The sequence below is a fragment of the Odocoileus virginianus genome, chromosome 28, assembly GCF_023699985.2.
Source record: "Odocoileus virginianus isolate 20LAN1187 ecotype Illinois chromosome 28, Ovbor_1.2, whole genome shotgun sequence".
Classification (NCBI taxonomy): Eukaryota; Metazoa; Chordata; class Mammalia; order Artiodactyla; family Cervidae; genus Odocoileus; species Odocoileus virginianus.
This window is the reverse complement of record NC_069701.1, coordinates 38,666,664-38,684,653: the sequence shown is the minus strand read 5'-3', so window position 1 is coordinate 38,684,653 and position 17,990 is coordinate 38,666,664. Positions and strand designations below refer to the sequence as shown.

The following is a 17,990-nucleotide window of genomic DNA, read 5'->3' as shown; positions in this document are numbered from 1 at the left end:
CCTCGGCCCCGCCCTCGACTCCGCCCCGACACTGAAGCAGAAACTGCGCGCGCGGAGCAGGTTTATTGAAAAACAGAGAACCCGCGACCCCGGTGGCGGCTGGGTGGGCGTGGAAGCGCGGGGAAGGGGGCCAGGTTCAGGGCCCAGGCCCAGAACTCAGCCACTCGGACAGATTGGAAATTTCCTGCAGCCACAGCGTGTCCTGCGGGAGGAAAGGGGACCCAGGGTGAGGACCCCTCGGCCGTGGCCGGGTCCCTGCCCTCCCGACGCGGCCTTGGCTTGCTTACCTCTAGGCCGCTCCCGGGGTCCGTCCTGCTTCTGCTAGAGGTCAGCGGTGCCGTGGTGGGCTCCGCGCGGCGCGAGGCGGCCTCTGACGGGCTCAGGGCCCCAGCAGAGCGGAAGGCTCGCGTCTCCTCCACGGCTTGGCTGCCTCTCTTGAGCCTCTTGTTTTCTGTTTGCTCGCCGGTCCCTACGAGAAAACAGGTCCGCTCATCTTACTCCCCTGTCCTGTGCTGGAAAGACCCTTGGGGAAAACCTGGGAGAAAGGGAAGAGTTAGAGTCAAGACTCTCTTAGCCCTCCCACCTCAGAACTCTTTCAGCGGGTCCTGTCCGCATTAAAACCAGGCAGCACTGGGTCTACAGGATCAGGCTGAGGCTGCACACTGGCTTCGGGGTCTCCCTGTCCCCACAGAGCTGGGCCTGGGAAGACATCTGGGATTGAATCAAGCCCTTATTTGGGGCTCGCGCCAAGTCGGTCACTTGACACGTTCCTCCTGGAGTCTGCACCATCCAGCTCCTCCCTACCTACTGTAAAGCCTGGCCTCACCTCTCTCCCCCTTTGTTGCTCAGGCTTCAGTAGGCAGTGCAAACTAAGTTTGGATCTATAGCTTCTTCCTGAGCAGGTCCTGGGAATGTATATCAACAGCTGTTCCCTAGGTGCAGCTCACAGGTACTAGGAAGGGAGCAGTAGTGTGTACAAAGTCCAGGGGGTAAAACAGAAAGAAGCTGTTAATGATCTCTGTAAGTGAAGAATGGTTTCCTTGAGATGTCTGAGCTGGGTTTTGAAGGATGAAGAGAAATACGCTGGACTGACAAGGTAGAGGAAGGGCGTTCCAGGCTGAAAGAGTTAGGCAAACACACAAAGGCATTAAGCGGTATCCTACATAAAATGCAAGATGGCGATTCAAGGAGATGAATCTGAATGGGTTAGTGGGAATCAGGGCAGGCTAAGAAATGGATTTTTATCAATAGGAAACCGGAAGGCAGTGAAGACTTTTAAACATGAGGATTGTTAATTTTGTGTTTCAGAATGATCATTCGTCAAACATGTGGCTTAGAGCCAAGTTGAAGGAGGGAAGACCTCAAGAACCCAGAAGTGAAGGCAGTGAAGATGGAGGAGTCGGGAGTATTCATAAGGCCGAATCGACAGGCCTTGGTGGTAGACTGAATGTGAAACATTAGAATGAGGGACATCTCAGATGAATCTCGGGATTCTGATGTGAAAAACTGGATATATCGACTGTGGTGCTATTAATCCCGACACAGACTAAAGAAAGAGCTGATCTTGGGTGTGTGTGCAGAGGGCAAGGTACCAGGAGAGAGGAAGTTGACCATATGGGTCCACCATAGGGAGCAACCTAGTGAGCAGACAGGTCTCCATCTAAGGCTCCGGAGAGACCTGGACTCATACCAACTGAGGAGTCTCATTCTCAGAGGCAGGGGTCAGTACCTGGGATGGAAGAGAGAAGCTAGGGAGGTGGTGCAGTGTGAGAACTGTTTGGGGGTGGCCAGAGGAAGCTAGTCGAAGAGAGAAGGTAAGAGATGAGGAGAACCTGGTGCATCACGGTCTCACAGTGCCAAGTGCTGCAAATAGTCCAGGTATGATACAGATAAATGCACAATCAATCTGATAATTAAGAGGCCTTCCCAAACAAGAGGTGTGCAGTTCAGAGGCACAGGAAAAGCAGTGCCCTGGATTAGAGAGGGAATGAAAGAAAGAGATGGAAACAGTGCAGCTTGCTTCTTGGAGAATCCTGACTGAGATGTGATGGAGATAAGTGGAAGAAGTTCAAGATCATGGGAGATGTCCTTCTGAAGATGGACCTCCTGACGGAAAGAACTCAGAAAAGGAGTTGAAGGTGCAGAAGGAATAACTGATGGCACCGAGAAAACAGGAGTAATGCCCCCTGGAGGGGTGAGCCCTGTACTGATAAGGGTCTGGCAGTGGGCGGAGTACAAGTTGGGTGAGTTTATGGGAAAAAAGAGATTAGTAAGTGAAGTAGGAGGCTAAATCAGGAGGTTGGGTAGAGGGTGGGTAGATTTTTAAAAGAATGGAGTAGCCACTGAGGAGAAAGTCAGGAAGACTGGGGAGAACTGACAGACGGAAGGCTCTTCGGGGAATGGACCTTCAGCATCACACGCTGTTGATTTTCTTCAGCACAGCTGCCAGTGTGGGACACGGGACTGACGGCAACCAGGGCTGCGGCTTTGCAAGGCACAGCGGCTCAGACACTCTTCTGGGGGGTCCACCCGATCGTAAACACTCAGCAGAGAGAGCATGGGCTTTAAGGCAGCAGGCTGAAATTCAGATCTTCCTCCTGCTATGTACACCAGTGTTCCCCACCCCAAAGCGTCACTGTGAAAGACTGGTCACTAAAAGCTTAGCATCTCCCTGGGTCCACAGAAGGTGCTGAATTAAATGTTAATTTCTTTCTTCTAAAGAAAGTGAAAGTGTCACTCAGTCGTGTCCCAATCTGCAACCCCATGGACTGTAGCCGGCCAGCCTCCTCTGTCCATGGGATTCTCCAGGAAAGAGTACTGGAGTGAGTTGCCATTTCCTCCTCCAGGGGATCTTCCTGACCCAGGGATTGAACCCAGGTCTCCCAAATTGCAGGCAGATTCTTTACCATCTGAGCCACTAGGGAAGGCCTTTTTCTTCTAAGGAAAGTACTTACGCTTGTCTTTTCACTGTACAAATACTGAATTGTGTGTGGTGAATACTGTTGTGTTTGATGATACACTTCCATTCTTTTAAATCTCCACATCTAAATTTATATAAGCCTTCACTGCAGGGTTCTTTTCAGGAGGAACAGCCCCCACAACATTTAAAATATAATTCAATAGAATGACTCAGAAATACATCTTAGACCTTAGCATAGACACCATGCAGCATGTAGCTGTTAGCCCGGAAAGAGTTTCACCAACAAAGCATGATGCTGAAATCAGTCCCCCAGTTCCCTCAAGCCTAGGCACTGTTTTGTCTGACAGTATATCTCCACTGGTCTGGCTCTGTTAGCCAGACCAGGCTGCCTGGGTTCGAGTTCTGGCTCTGTCATTTACGAGCTGTGTGAACTCAAGTAGGTTTACTGACATCTCTGGGCCTCAGTTTCCTCATCTGTAAAGCAAGGCTAATGATAGTACCATAGTATTGTCTTGAGAATTAAGAGCATTACTGTATATAATACTTTCGGAATTCAGACTAGTGCCTGGCTCCTGCACCACACAGGTTCAGGCACCAGTGGCTATGATTCTTTTCACACACACACCTGCTGCTGCAGGCCCTGAAGGCGGTTTAAGTGTTGGAGGGAGAGGGTAAAGACAGTAGAATCACAGCTACATCACACACACTCTCACCTCCCCCATAACGTCCATGGAGGTGGAGGGGGTGTCTGCACCCAGGAGCAGATTCCACAGCCCAGTATTCCACAGAGTAGTAACCGAAGCCAGGAAGAGCCACAGTATCAACACGAATGACTGAGAAAAGATACAGAAGAACTGACTGAATTGAGGGCCTCACCCCATCATGCGCAGCTATCTGTAACTATACAAACAAATTTCTAGATGCTGCCCCAGAATACCCTACTTGTGGTGGGAGCCAGCCAGATCCTGGAAGGACATCGCTGTGGTATAAGGCGCAGTCTGAAATTCTGAAGTCAGGTTTTTTACTTCCCAGCTTTGATCCAGGGCTCACCTGAAAAGCTGAAATCCTACCTGCAAGGAGCTCCAGGCTGCTGTTCTCATGTGTCTCCTCTGTGTTCTGCTCTGCCTCATTTTTCTCTGGAAGCAACTGCTTAAAAAATTAGAAGTCCTAAGTGAGTTCCACAGAAGCATGAACAAGCCCCAGTGAGATCATGTGCCTGTTGGCTTTGTGGACCCCATGGGGCTTTCCTCCCTCACCTGGAACCCTCTCTTCCTCCTGGGTCATGTGAACCCCCTCCCCAGCTCCACCATCAAGGCTTCCTTCTTCCTTTGGAGCCTTTGCAGCTGACTCCAGGCATTTCCTTCCTCTCTGAGGTCCAGTCACTCATCTACTATCTGCTCTACTCCGTGGGCTCTGAAATAGGCACTGCATGCCCTTTTTCATCATTTTATGTGTTTATGTCCATTTTCTACATCTTAAATTCCTTGGAAAGTAAGGGAATGGCAATCCATTCCAGTATTGCCTGGAAAATCCCATGGACGAGGAGCCTGGTAGGCTAGAGTCCATGGGGTCTCAAAGAGTTGGACACGACTAAGTGACTTCACTTTCGTCATGTCTGTAGCTCTTTTAAAGCTAGCATAGTGCCTTGCACAGGGTAAGTGCTAAAAGAATGACTGACTGAGGTCAAACGTGGGAAGCCACAGGGCACATTTTATAGTCTTGTATAGCCCTTCAGAGCCCTGCTATTTGGTTCAATTTGGACAGAGAAACAAAGGTCAGAACCCAATCCTCTGAGCTACTTGTTTTTCAATACAGGTATATAAAAACAGGTCTCTGCATCACAATTAAAGCTTGTGCTTCGAGGGACACTTGTACAGGGAGCAAACAGTCAGAGCACAAGCGTGGGAGGAGGTGTCTGAAGGCCCGTCTGACAAGGGGCTCCTAGTCCAGCTGTAAAACAACCACCTAATTAAAGAATGGGTTTGACAAAATTGAATAGACATTTCTCCAAAGAGAGGTAAATGGCCAATAAGCACATGAAAAGGTGCTCAACATTATTGTTCTTTAGGGATATGCAGATCAAAGCCACTATGAGGCACAACTTCATGCCCAGTGTGATGGTAGTAGTTGTAATAATAATAACTATTGATAAGGATGTGCAAAAATTGGAACCATTATACAGTGCTGGTGGGAAAGTAAAGTAATGCAGCCAGTTTGGAAAACAGTTTTGAGTTATCATGAAAAAGTGAAAAAAGTTAGTTGCTCAGTCGTGTCTTGACTCTTTGCAACTGCATGCACGGCAGCCCTCCAGGCTCCTTGGTCCATGGAATTCTCCAGGCAAGAATACTGGAGTGGGTAGCCATTTCCTCCTCCAGGGGATCTTTCCGACCCAGGGATCAAACCCACGTCTCCTGCACTGCAGGCAGATTCTTTATTGTCTGAGCCACCAGGTTATATCATATGACCCAGCAATTCTCCTAGCTATCCGCTAAACAGTTACAAACATATGTCTATTACACACAAATAATGTTTACGGCAGCATTATTCATAATAGCCAAAAAGTGGAAATAACATGTCCATCAACTGATGAATGGATTTTAAAATGTGGTATGGACTATTACTAAAATGAGTAATGGACTATTACTCAACTGTAAAAAGGAATGAAGTACTGTACCTGTTATAACATGGATGATGAGCCTTGAAAACATTAATTACACTAAGTGAAAAAAGCCAGACACAAAAATCCACTCATTGTACAATTCCATTTATATGAAATACCCAGTATAGGCAAATCCATTGAGAGAAATGTAAATTAGTGGTTGCCAGGGGACAAGAGATAGGAGAACTGAGACTGATTACAAATTAGGTAAAGTTTATTTTGGTTTCTTTTTGGTATGATGGAGATGTTCTGGAATTTAGTGGTGATGGTTGGAAAACACAGTGCATATACTTAAAACCACTGAACCACTGAATTTGTATAAATGGTAAGTTTTATAGTATGTGAATTATAACTCAATAAAAATGCATTCCATCATATATTGTTTACTAAAGCAAGTTTTAGTTTTTAAGTAATTATACTCCAAGGAACATAGAAGAGTTGAAGATGGCCTTAAAGGTGTGAAAAAAGAAATAGTATTAGGAAAATTTCCAAACATTTTTTTCCTTCTTTGAAAGAAAGCTTATTCTACTTCACTCCAGCCTAGAAAATCTCATGTAATAGACAAACCTTTATCTTATCTTGAAACTGGTCACACCAAAGAAATATCTAAATTCAGATATAAATCTCAGAGTTCCAGGGGAATCTTGCACACATCCCTATTCATCGTCAGTTCCCCAGGTGAGACAGCCCTTTCCACAGGATAGACCTCCTTGAATTTAACACTATCAGATATTATTCTAATCTACCACCAGGAAATACTTTTCCTTAGAAAATTCTTCCTGCTACTGCTCCTACTTATTCTGGATTTAAGTTTTTAGTCCCCACACTCAAATGTGACAGTTAGCCCAAGATTACTGTCTTGTCTCATGGCCTACTGTCCTCTGTTCCAACACCAAGGCTTAAAATCTCCACTCCTGGAGTGACCTTTCCACAAATATCTTCTGTAAAACTCTAAATATTCTTTCATTTCTTCCATTTATCCATAAACGATACAATAGCCATAGATGTTTTTATTCTATATTACTCAAGAGGTCAGCTATTCTACTTCACCTGCTTGGAAGTGTAAACTGAGGGACTGGTCCAGAGGTAAAAGAATTGGACCTAGCATCGTTGTTCTTGTAGTTTTTAGCTATAGCCACTAGGTGCCACTCGTGTGCCAGTAACAAGCTGTCACTAAATGGCCATTATCAGAAGGAGCTGGTAATGATCTTGAGTAAAGAAGTATGGATTCTACTTGATGCCTTTGGTCACTGTTCATCTCCCAGGGCTTGTGATCCAGTCCTATATGGTAAAAATGTTACTAGGCTTCAGATCTAGGAGCCCTCATTATAAATCCTAGACTTGCCATTTACTGACTGTGTGATTCTGGGCAAATTAGAAAAGTTGTCTATAACCAGTTTCTTCATCTATAAAATGGGAAAACTACATACAACCTACCTCATAGGATTTTTGTGGAGACTAAAGTCAAAATTTTGGCACAGATTAGGGATTCAATAAATGTTCCCTCCTTCCAAGACCGATGACTACTGTGTAAGACTAGCCATCTGCCAAGTTTATTGGGCTATGAATGGCCCTGAGGCTATGAGCCATCACTATAACAACACAAAGGAGGTCAAATCATCTCCTTTTCAGATCTCACTGGGTTATCAGAGAGGCCTGAGCAAAAGGACTTCCCAGGCTGGAACACTTTTAGATCCTGCCCATTTCCCAGGTCCCCTGATAATGCCACACGCCTTACCCTTGACCTATGCCTAGAAACTTGAAGCTGTGGATGGCTGTAGTGAATTGAGTAGTGGCTCCCCCAAAGATATGTTCAAGTCTTGACCACCAGTACTTGTGAATGTGACCTTATTTGGAAAAAGGGTCTTTGACATAATTAAGGATCTCAAGATTAAGATCATTGTGGATTTACAGAGGGCCCCGATTCCAGTGACAGGTGTCCTTATCAGAGAAAGGCAGAGGGACATTTCAAAGACAGAGAGGAACAGCCGTATGGAGTTATGTGACCACAAGTCAAGGAACAGCTGGGGCCACCAGGGCTGGAAGGGGTAAGGAAGGATTCTCCCCTAGAGCCAATGGAGGGAGTATGGTCCTGCCAACACCTTGTTTCAGACTTCTGAACTCCAGAACTGAGAGACAATAAATTCCTTTTGTTTTTAAGTTACCAAATTTATGGTAATTTGTTACAGTATCCATGGGAAACTGATACAGTGGGTAATAGCCCTTATTTGCTCAAGTTGTGGGCAGCAGTTTCCCAAGTTGTAGGGAAATCAGAAAGAGTATTTGCAGTGAGCCGGCTGATGCTTTCCTAGGAAGGTGCTTCCTAGCTGGGATGTACAGCCAAGAAAACACAGTGTGGTGAAGGCAGCACTTATAGGGCTTCCCTGTTACAAAGCAGAGGAGGACGGGCAAATCCATGAGATGCTGTGGTCTCTGGGTGCCCAGGTGTCTAGACCTCCCCATCTGATCAAGCAAACAGAAGTAGGAGAGGGAGAAAAGCAGAAGAGGTGTTACTCTCTCAGAAACAGTGTCTGTAATTTTTTTACAGCAACTTCACTGAGATATAAGTTGCATACAAGTAATAAATTGCATCTTTATAAAATACAATTTGATAAGTTCTGGCATATGTATTAATACATGTGAAACATCACTATATCAAGATAATGAGCATATACATCACCCTGAAAAGCTTCTTCTGCCCTTCATAACTCCTCACTCCCTCTAACTCCTATACCCCCCCTCTTTAAACAATCACTGGTCTGTAACTATACAGTAACTGGCATTTTATAGAATTGTATATAAATTCAGTCAAGCACTATGTACTCTTGTATTTTCAGGTTTTTTCATTCAGCATGGCTGTTTAGAGATTCATCCAACCTATTGTGTATCAAAAGTTCATTCCTTTTATTGCTGAGTAGTATTCCTTTGAATGGATATGCCACAGCTTGTTTATTCATTTACCTGTTAACACTGGGTTGTTCCCAGTTTGGGGCTATTACAGATATGGAAGATGTGCCATAAACACTGGTGCAGACATTTCTGGGTGGACACATGCTTTCATTTCTCTGGGGTAAACACGTAGAAGTAGAATGGCTAGGTTGTGTGGTAAATGTATATATACATTTTTAAGAAACTGCCAAGCTGCTCTTCACAGTGGCTGCATCATTTTTCACTCCTACAGTGAGGGTGTAACAGCTCCTGTTCCTGCACACCCTGCCAGCACTTGGTATGGTTAGTCTTCTTATTCTAAGTACATGTGAAATGTTACTTGATTGTGGTTTTCATTTGCACTTCCCTAATGACTAATGATGTTGAGCATATTTTTGTATGTTTATTTGCTATTGTATATCTTCTTTTGTAAAATGTGTGTTCAAATATTTTGCCAATTAAACAAATTGGGTTGTTTATTTTCTTACTATTGACCTTTGAGAGTTTTAAAATAATCTCAATATGATGGTAAGATTTTTAACTCAAAATTCAACTTCTTTAATAGTATAAAGCCACTCAAGCTATTTCTTGAGTGAACTTTGGTAATTTATGTCTTTCAAGGAAATTTCCATTTAATCTAAATTGTCAAATTTAGTGCAGTATTCATAATATTCCCTGATAATTCTTTTAATATTTGATGCCACCTCTCTAATTTCTGATATCAGTGGCAATTTGTGTCTTCTCTCTTATTAATCATCTTTCTCAGTGAATCACCTTTATGTTTCAGTGATTTTTTTTTGTCTATTGTTTTTCTATTTCACTGACTTCCACTCTAATCTTTATTATTTCATACTTCTCTTTATGTTTAATTTGCTCTTCTTATTCTAGTTGAAGTTGGAAGCTTCACTGTATGTCATTGTGTCCTTATTTCATACTTGTTTTTAAGGACACTTTTGTTGGGTAAAGAATCCTAGGTTGACAGGTTATTTTTTTCAGTATTATAACTCCATTTTCTTCTAGCTTATACAGTTTATGATGAGAAACTTGCTGTAGCCCTTATCTTTGTAACAAAAGAAGGGTTTTGGTGTTTTGTTCTTGTTGGGGTTTTTCTGGTATCTGTTTTTAAGACTTTCTCTTTACCACTGGTTTTAACCAATTTACTTATGATGTACCTTGGTGTAGTTTTCCTTGTTTCTTGGGCTTGGTTTAAGATTCTTGGATCTGTATAATTTATACATTTAATTGAATTTGGAAACATTTCCACCATTATTTCTTCAAATATGTTTTCTGCCTCTGCTGCTTCTTCAGATTCTCTAATTATACATGGGTTAGGCTATGTAAAGTTATCCTATAACTCACAGATGCTTAATGCTCAATTATTATTATTTTAACCTCTGTGTTCAGTTTCAGGTTCTACTGCTATATGTGTTTCCTTAAGTAATGTGCCATTGATGCTAGTGGTGTAGTCAGTATAATTTTCACCTTGGAGACATTAGCTTTCACTTTAGAATTTGTTTGGGGCCTTTTTTATGCCATTCATATATCTAGCTAGTATGTTCAACCTTTTCTCTAGCTTCCTGAACATATGGAATACAATTATAAGAATAACTTGTTTTTTTACTAATGTTATCTTGCATGTCAGTTCTGGATCCATTTTGACTGATTGATCAATCAACTGAGTTTTCTCTTCATTGTGGGCTGTATTTTCCAGCTTCATAGCATGCTTTTTTTTTTATTAGGTTCAAGGTGGTATGAATATTATCTTGGTGGGTGCTAGATGTTTTTGTATTCTTATATTCTTTCTTTAAAAATATATTTCTTTGGCTGCGTGGGGTCTTCGTTGCAGCAGGTGGGATCTTCCTGTGGTACGTGGACTCTCTCAGTAGTTGTGACGCATGGGCTCCAGGGCACACGGGCCTCAGCAGTTGTGGCATTTGTGCTCTCCTGCTGTGGCACACAGGCTCTGGAGCACACATGGGCTTGGCAGCTACAGCAGGGAGGGTTATTTGCTCCGTGGCATGAGGGTTCCGAGTTCCCTGACCAGGGATTGAACCTGTGTCCCCTGCATTGCAAGGCAGATTCTTAACCACTGGACCATCAGGGAAGTCCCCTTATAAATATTTTTGAACTTTTCTCTGAAATGCCATTGAATTAGTTAGAAACCACTTGATCCTTTTAGGTCGTGCTTCTGCTTTTGAGCTTTGTTAGGCAGAACCAAGGAGTGTTTACTGTAGATGTAATTTCTCTCCATTTCTGAGGCAAGACTATTCTTAGCATTTTACCTGTGTGTGCTCTGTGCTAAGTCGCTTTAGTCGTGTCTGAGTCTTTGCAACCCCATGCACTGCAGCCCGCCAGGCTCCTCTGTCCATGGGATTTCCCAGGCAAGAATACTGGAGTGGGTTGCCACGCCCTTCTCCAGGGGACTTTCCCGATCCAGCAATCTCCTGTGAGAGAACCCACATCTTCTGTATCTCCTGCATTGCAGGCAGTTTCTTTACCACTGAGCCACCAGAGAAGCCCAGTATCTTACCTGGTGCTCCATAAATTATAAGACTTTCCTCTCTGGTTGATGGGAATAGGCACTATTCCTAGCCCTGTGTAAGCTCTGTCTATTGTTCCCTCTAATCCTGAGTGGTTCTTTACTGGACAGTTTTTCACATGAGTTGAACTGGTCAGTACTCAACTGAATACTAAAGACAGGAACCTCAGTGAGCTTTCTCTCTGCTACTCTGCCCTGAAAACTTGAGCTGCCTTGGCATCCCTGGATTCCCAGCTTCATCTTCTCAACTCGGGGAGACCACTGGGCTCTGCCTGGATTCCCTCTCCCTATCCATGGCTTCTGTACTTTCTCTAGGTGGTGTGTGAGGGCAATCATAAAGTTCAACTCATTTGCTTTCTGTCTGTCAAGAATGACTATCCCATCTATTTTCTGAGGTCCAGTGTCTTCAGAACCATTGTTTCACATGTTGTATTTTTTGTTACTGTCCAGATTTTTGGTTGTTTCAGGCAAGGGGGTAGATCTGTTCCCTGTTACTTTATCTTGGCCAAATGCCACAGCATAATAATTTCCCCCTTAATCTCTTTTATTTACTCATCTTATACTTCAATTCCAAAAAAGTCAATACTGCTGAGTATTGCCAAGAAAGTCAGAAAGGTAGGCTTCAGCTTGAACACTACTACTACCTACACCTAGAATCAAGAAACATAAAAATATCCCAGCTATGATTTCTCTTCACTCATTAGAGAAGCCTGTAACTATTTGATCCCCATGAGGGCAGAGATGCCAACTAATATAATTCTATATCTCTGGTATCCAAAAAGGTGAACAAATAAAAGTATGCTTTTCATTTGGCAAAACTAAACATAAGAATTCCATCATATCATCATCATCATAAAAGTAGCTATGTGCTAGTAGTTCACGTAATTCTCTTATTCAGACCTTACAACAATCATTTTAGGTATACATCATTTTTATTTTACTGCTACAGAAACTGAGAGTTGGAATAAACAGCTTCTATAATAATACCATGCAACTAGGTAGTGGCAGAAATGGAATTCAAATGACATTGCTAATCATGCTCTTAACCTCTATGTAATACTATGTTCTATAAAATTTTTCTAAACCACAGACTTCTTTGCTGAAAGGCTACCCTCAGATTGTTCAGTCTAAAGCAGTATATATAACCCCTGTGTATTCAGGTTTCTCATATATCAATATGGGAGATTTTCACCAAAGTACTGATTATTACTTTACACTTACCTGCTTCACCTCATGTGAGCAGTGGTAAAGAAATCTGTGCTGGGTGACCTCATGAAATGATTTATGCAGTTTGGTCCCAAATTCCTGTGTGTCAGCTGCCTAAAAAGGGCCAGAGATAGAACATGTTGAGTTCCAAAGGGTGAGTACCCACAGGAAGTTTGTATGGGGAGAGGACGAGACAAAGAAAGGCAAACCAATGACATCCTTCATGTTGTGTTAGAAGTTTCCTTAGTTCCTATGCACACAGGGTAAGCAGAAAGAAGGTCTGGGATACTTGACATGAGATAGGCAGTTGTGGCTTCTATATATCTTCCAATTTCTGTTACCTAAGTGAGATCGATCACACAAGGTCTTTGTTCTCCTATCTCTATAGGAGATTATATATCCCAGAGAGCCATCTGTTTGTGAAGAAGTTATATAAACTGCTTTCCTCTAAAACAAGTTCCAAGAGAGCAGAGGTTATCTACTGAACAACTAAGGCTGATATAGAAAATTTTTCCCCAGTTAAACCTTTCAGGGAGGAAAGGAACAGTAATATAGTTTGCATCTATAAGGAATGGGTAACAGTCTCAACTTTAGTATAGAATTGTAGGATATTAGAGTTAAAGGGGACCTGAGTAGTCACCTAATACAACACACTAATGTTACAGATGAAAAAACTGAAATTCAAACAGGAAAGGTGACCTACCTAAGATCTCACAGCCAGTTAGTATGAAAGTTAGGGTTAACTTTAGGATTGCTAGTATAGTGTTCTTCTCAATACCCTGTGCTACCCACATGACCCAGAAAGTTGAAGCTGTGAGAAGATGCACTAGATTATAAAGGTGTTATACACTTTGACCCATTAACCCCATTTATAGAAATTTTTTCTAGGAAATGATTCAAAAGAAGCAAGATATCACATATAGGTATTAACTGAACTATTTATTGGCAGAAAAAATGTAAACAAATATCTGTCAGTAGGGGAATGGTTTATTAAATTATATTAAACCAACCCAGTGGAATATTGGTTAACCAGTATTTTAAGACTGTTGAAACAAGGAAAAAGGTCAAATTATATATTAATATAGAATACTTTGGCTATAATTATATAATATATATGAGATAAATATGCAAAAATTAAGTGATAGTTTATTAACTATTTAAAATTTTGTGTATATTATGCTATTTTCTCAAGAAAAAAGGTACAAAGAAGCAACTGACATGGAATGAATGTGTTACCCCACTGATAATACCAGTTGGTCAACACACATTGGAAGGGAGGAAGGGAGGAAAAAAACCAACATTTATTAAAGAATCTACCATGTGTTATCACATTCACATTTAGCCCTCAACTTCATAATAGCCCTGTGACATACTACTATTTTTTCTAATTTGTAGATGAACCACAGAAAAGCTCAGTACAGGCCTAAGTCCACATAGCTAGTAAGTAAATGAGTCAAGATTTGAACTCAGGCCTCTGATTCCAAACCTTGTTACACTATTCCAAACTGCCAAACATATGTCACGTTTATGGTGACTCAGTTATTTCCAATGTATTCTGTCACCATGATGTAATAGAACACTCTTTAGTAAGAAATTGGGACTCATGACCTAATCCTAGCTCTGCTTGTAACTATCTGTATGACCTAAAAGAAACAGAAATCTTAAATAACTTGTTTTCTCATTTATAAAATAGTACATACATCACTCTCTATTCAATGAACACATCATAAAACACTTACTTAGGTAGAATCATAGTAGGATCAAATTAAATGATGTTTCTAAGATCACTGCACATATTACTAAGAGAGGCAGCAGAATGTCATTAAAACCCCACACCTTTAAGCATCTCCAATCCTTACCAACCTGAAGCGTCTGGAGGCAGGTGTTCCGGAAGCTGCTGTTTGTGCTTCCAGTCATAATACTCATGATGGAATTCACAGCCACTGACAGTGAGGCCTGTAGTTTCTGATGAGCCTAGGGAACAAAACAAGGAAGGGGGAGACCATAGTTTATAATAATCCTAAACTGCTGGTTCAGAGAATCCTAAAGGGACCAAATATTTGAGTCAGAGCAGGATTTCAACAATGGTTCCCTTTCCACCAACAATACTTACTGAGATTGTGACACATAAAGGACACTTAAGGAATTTAAATACATTAAAAATGTTATCTCCTTTCACAGAGGTGACGTATCGACACAGATACATTCAGAAAAGACAAGCAGTAAGTCACTGGGCAATAGGGCAGATATACTTACCATTAAAAAACAAAAAGCTTCAAGCTTTACTCTTTTAGTGTGGTTGTTTTTTGCTTGAAAAGGAGGCCATAGTAAGTAATAAATGTGTTACCAAAAGTATACAAGATGGAGGAATTCAGAAAGCCAAATATGAAGACAAAGTGATGCTATAAAGGATTAGCAAATGGAGGGAGAATTTAAGATTTACTGAAACAGTAGCTCTAGAAGCATGTGTGAGAAGGGGAAATAAATAGATAAGAGAGAGGTGCACTGATGTACGCGTTTATGTATAGAATAGATAAATAACGAGGTCCCACTATATAACCCAGAGAACTCTATTCAATATCCTTTGATAAACCATAATGGAATAGAATTTTTCTTTAAAAAAGGATGTATATGTATATATAAATGAATCATTCTGCTGAACAGCAGTAATTAATACAACCTTACAAATTAACTATGCTTCAATTAAAACATTTCAGGCTAAGTGCATGCATGTGCTATCAATTTATCTAGAACTTATAGTTAGAATAATAAGGCACTTTGGTATGTGAAAGAGAGAAGACATTAATGGCACTCTAAATTAATATGCAATGATAGTTCAATGTGTAGAACTACCTAGAATATTCTAGGGCTTCCCTGGTGGTTCAGACAGTAAAGAATCTGCCTGCAATGCAGGAGACTTGGGTTCAATCCCTGGGTTGGGAAGATCCCCTGGAGAAGGAAATGGCAGCCCACTCCAGTATTCTTGCCTGGAGAATTCCATGGACAGAGGAGCCTGGCGGGATACAGTCCTTGGGGTCACAAAGAGTTGGACACGACTGAGTGACTTTCACTTCACTATGGTTAGAATAATAAAGCACTTCAGTGTGTGAAAGAGAGAAGACATCAGTGGCACTGTAAGTTAATATACAAAGATAGTTCAATGTGTAAAACTACCTAGAATGATACAGAGTCTTGGGTTCAGAGTGTACTATTCTTTTATAAATGTTTTCCTGTCTCTGGTATATGGGAGTGGTGAAAACCAACTGACAGGCACGCAGAACCAAGCCCATTTTGCTTGGGAAAAAACACAATGACCATCAGTCACATGTTCCAAAAAGAAAATAAAATTTGCTCTCTCAAAAAAAAAGGCTTATTATCAGCCATTCTCCCCGTCTATTATTTTGCCCCTTTTTGCTCAAACTCACCTACAAGGAGGTAAGACTAAGCAAGTGGTTACAGTGACCCATCTAGGCTAAAGCCTGAGTTCCGAGGCTAGAGGCAGCTTATAAGATCAGCCCAGGTGATGAAAGAGAAGAGGAAGAAAGATGCATTAAGGGAGGAAGGGATCTCAGCCGCCGTCTGCCAGATACTATATCTTTCTCTGAGAGAGAGAAGGAGAAAGGGAGCTGTGAATTTCTCATTACCTTGACAGCCTGGTGATGCTGCTCCAAGGCCCAGTCCACAGTGGCCTGGATGCAATCTTGCACCACGCTGTGGCTCTCCCTGAGGATGGCACTGAGATGAGTTGAGAGCAAAGTGTGGACTCCTAAAGAGAGGGAGAATATTGGTAACCTTGAGTGAGAATGACCACTTCAAGACTGCTGTTGATGTGCTCTGAGTCAGGGCTGAGGATGGGAAAGAGGCCTCTTGACAGAAGAGGCCACTTCCACCCATCCACAAATAATTGCTTTTTTAGACAAAAAAACCCCCCACAACTTACAAACCTACACAATTTCCACTTACAAAGGACAGAAAGCTCACTAAAAGTGCAGAATATTATGTTTGAAGAATCAAATAAAGGATCCTCTTTAATTCACATCGGAAACAAATATACACCACATACTCTAAACAGTGATACCAGTGACTCCGAAAGGAAAGGAAAAGCCTCCTGGAGAGTATGTCTATTCAGTGTCACTGTTTGGTGAGCGCCACTGTTACTATCAGGGTATCGATCCTTTTAGATGTGCTGTGGTATAGAAGAAGTTAAAACTCACAAAGATGACTCAGAACTTCCAGGATAGTCTTTTACTGATTTGTATTTATCTGTTTTGAGCCACGCTGGGCCATCATTGATGCACTTTTTTCCCCAGTTGTGAGTGGGGGCTACTCTTCACTGCGGTGCACCAGCTCCAGGCACAGGCCTCAGCAGTTGCAGCATGTGGGCTCAGCAGCTGTGGCTCCCAGGCTCTAGGGCGCAGGCTCGGTAGTCGTGGTACATGGGCTCAGCTGCTCCACAGCCAGTGGGATCTTCCCCAACCAGGGATCAAACCTGTGTCCCCTGCGTTGGCAGGCAGGTTTTTAACCACTGGACCACCAGGGAAGTTCTGGTGTAGTCTTTTAAATGGGGGATTCTCTCTGATAAAGTAACCACAGGCACCACTGCTCAGCATCCTTCAGAAAAGCTAACACATGAGACTGATGGGCAAAATACGTCATTAAACAATATGTTAGCATTGATGATCCTGATACAACCAATAGAGGAAGACAACTTTACTTTTCAGGGCACCTGGAGAAAATGCTTCTTAATCTTTCTTTTTCAGTGCTTTTCTACTCTCTGGATGGTCTGTTCAAAGGTAAGGCTCGCATGCTTTTCTCAGGGCTATGTTTAAAATGGAAGTCAGAAGGAACATTTTCTACCACAAGGCACCATTATGCTTTCCTGGAGGGGAAAGTAACATGTGCTCTGCTCAAAAGGGGTCTGGAACTGGAGTCAAGAGAACATAGATTCCAGGGTCGATGCTACTACCAACTAATAGTGACCATGTCACTTCAAACATTTCTCTTTTTATTGCAGAAAGTGGCTTTTACCACTTGCTATCATGGGTATTTTGTGCAGATAAACTGGGATAATATATAGGAAGTGTTTTGGGATGTACATTGCAATACTCAGAAAATATCACTATTGCTATGATGATATCATTTGGATTACTATTTTCTATAGTTTGGTCCTAAGAATAGCCTTAAGAAATCAGTCAGACCTCCTTTGAAAGCAGTCATTTAATTGAAAAGCTATCGTTTCATTCCTAAAACTGCTTATACCACCAGATGCCTTTAACACTGTGGCAAAATAATGAGTTAATCATAGAAAAGTTACCATGACAAGGTAGGCAGAAGGCCAATTCAGTGATTTTTTTAAGACACTTGGAAACAGACTGTAGTTCTGCACAATCTGTTTCCTAAAAGGAGCTCTGGAAAAAGCTTTCAAGGATATGAGAAAGAAGAGGGGGAAAAGAAAATAAAATCACTACATAATCTATAAAATTACTACATGTCTATATCTACCTACCCTTACAGTACATCTTCTTCAAAAGCTAGTCCTAAACTCTCAGATGTCTAAGGAAATTTTATTTATTTTTAAAAATTTATTTATTTTTTGCTGCACCTCATGGCATGCAGAACTTCCATGACCAGGGATTGAACCCCAACCCACTGTAGTGGAAGCACAGAATCTGAACCACTGGACCACCAGGGAAGCCCCAGAAATCTTAAGATAATAACTGCTCTGTTTACTGATGCAG

The 17,990-nt window shown here is 42.0% G+C and overlaps 1 protein-coding gene and 1 long non-coding RNA gene across 18 annotated transcripts in view; one reads left to right on the top strand and one right to left on the bottom strand.

Moving 5' to 3' along the window:
- Positions 1-44: 44 nt before the first annotated feature.
- The window catches only part of TOP6BL (TOP6B like initiator of meiotic double strand breaks), a 74,935-nt gene continuing 56,989 nt past the window's right edge, over positions 45-17,990 (bottom strand). For 12 of the 17 annotated variants that reach the window (XM_070457690.1, XM_070457693.1, XM_070457694.1 and 9 more), the window contains 7 exons: positions 15,897-16,018; positions 14,116-14,226; positions 12,268-12,366; positions 3,991-4,069; positions 3,634-3,753; positions 288-469; positions 45-202 (listed from right to left, as the gene is read on the bottom strand). In XM_070457690.1, coding sequence (XP_070313791.1) covers positions 137-202; positions 288-469; positions 3,634-3,753; positions 3,991-4,069; positions 12,268-12,366; positions 14,116-14,226; positions 15,897-16,018 — 779 coding nt within the window. In that variant the 3' untranslated portion in view covers positions 45-136. Of the gene's footprint in view, positions 203-287; positions 470-583; positions 700-3,633; positions 3,754-3,990; positions 4,070-12,267; positions 12,367-14,115; positions 14,227-15,896; positions 16,019-17,990 lie in introns of those variants that run through there. The other 5 variants (XM_070457691.1, XM_070457697.1, XM_070457695.1 and 2 more) reach the window with 5 other exon arrangements.
- On the top strand, positions 396-8,994 carry LOC139031899 (uncharacterized). Its single transcript, XR_011484418.1, has 2 exons — positions 396-483; positions 1,309-8,994. It is a non-coding gene; the product is annotated as an uncharacterized lncRNA (long non-coding RNA).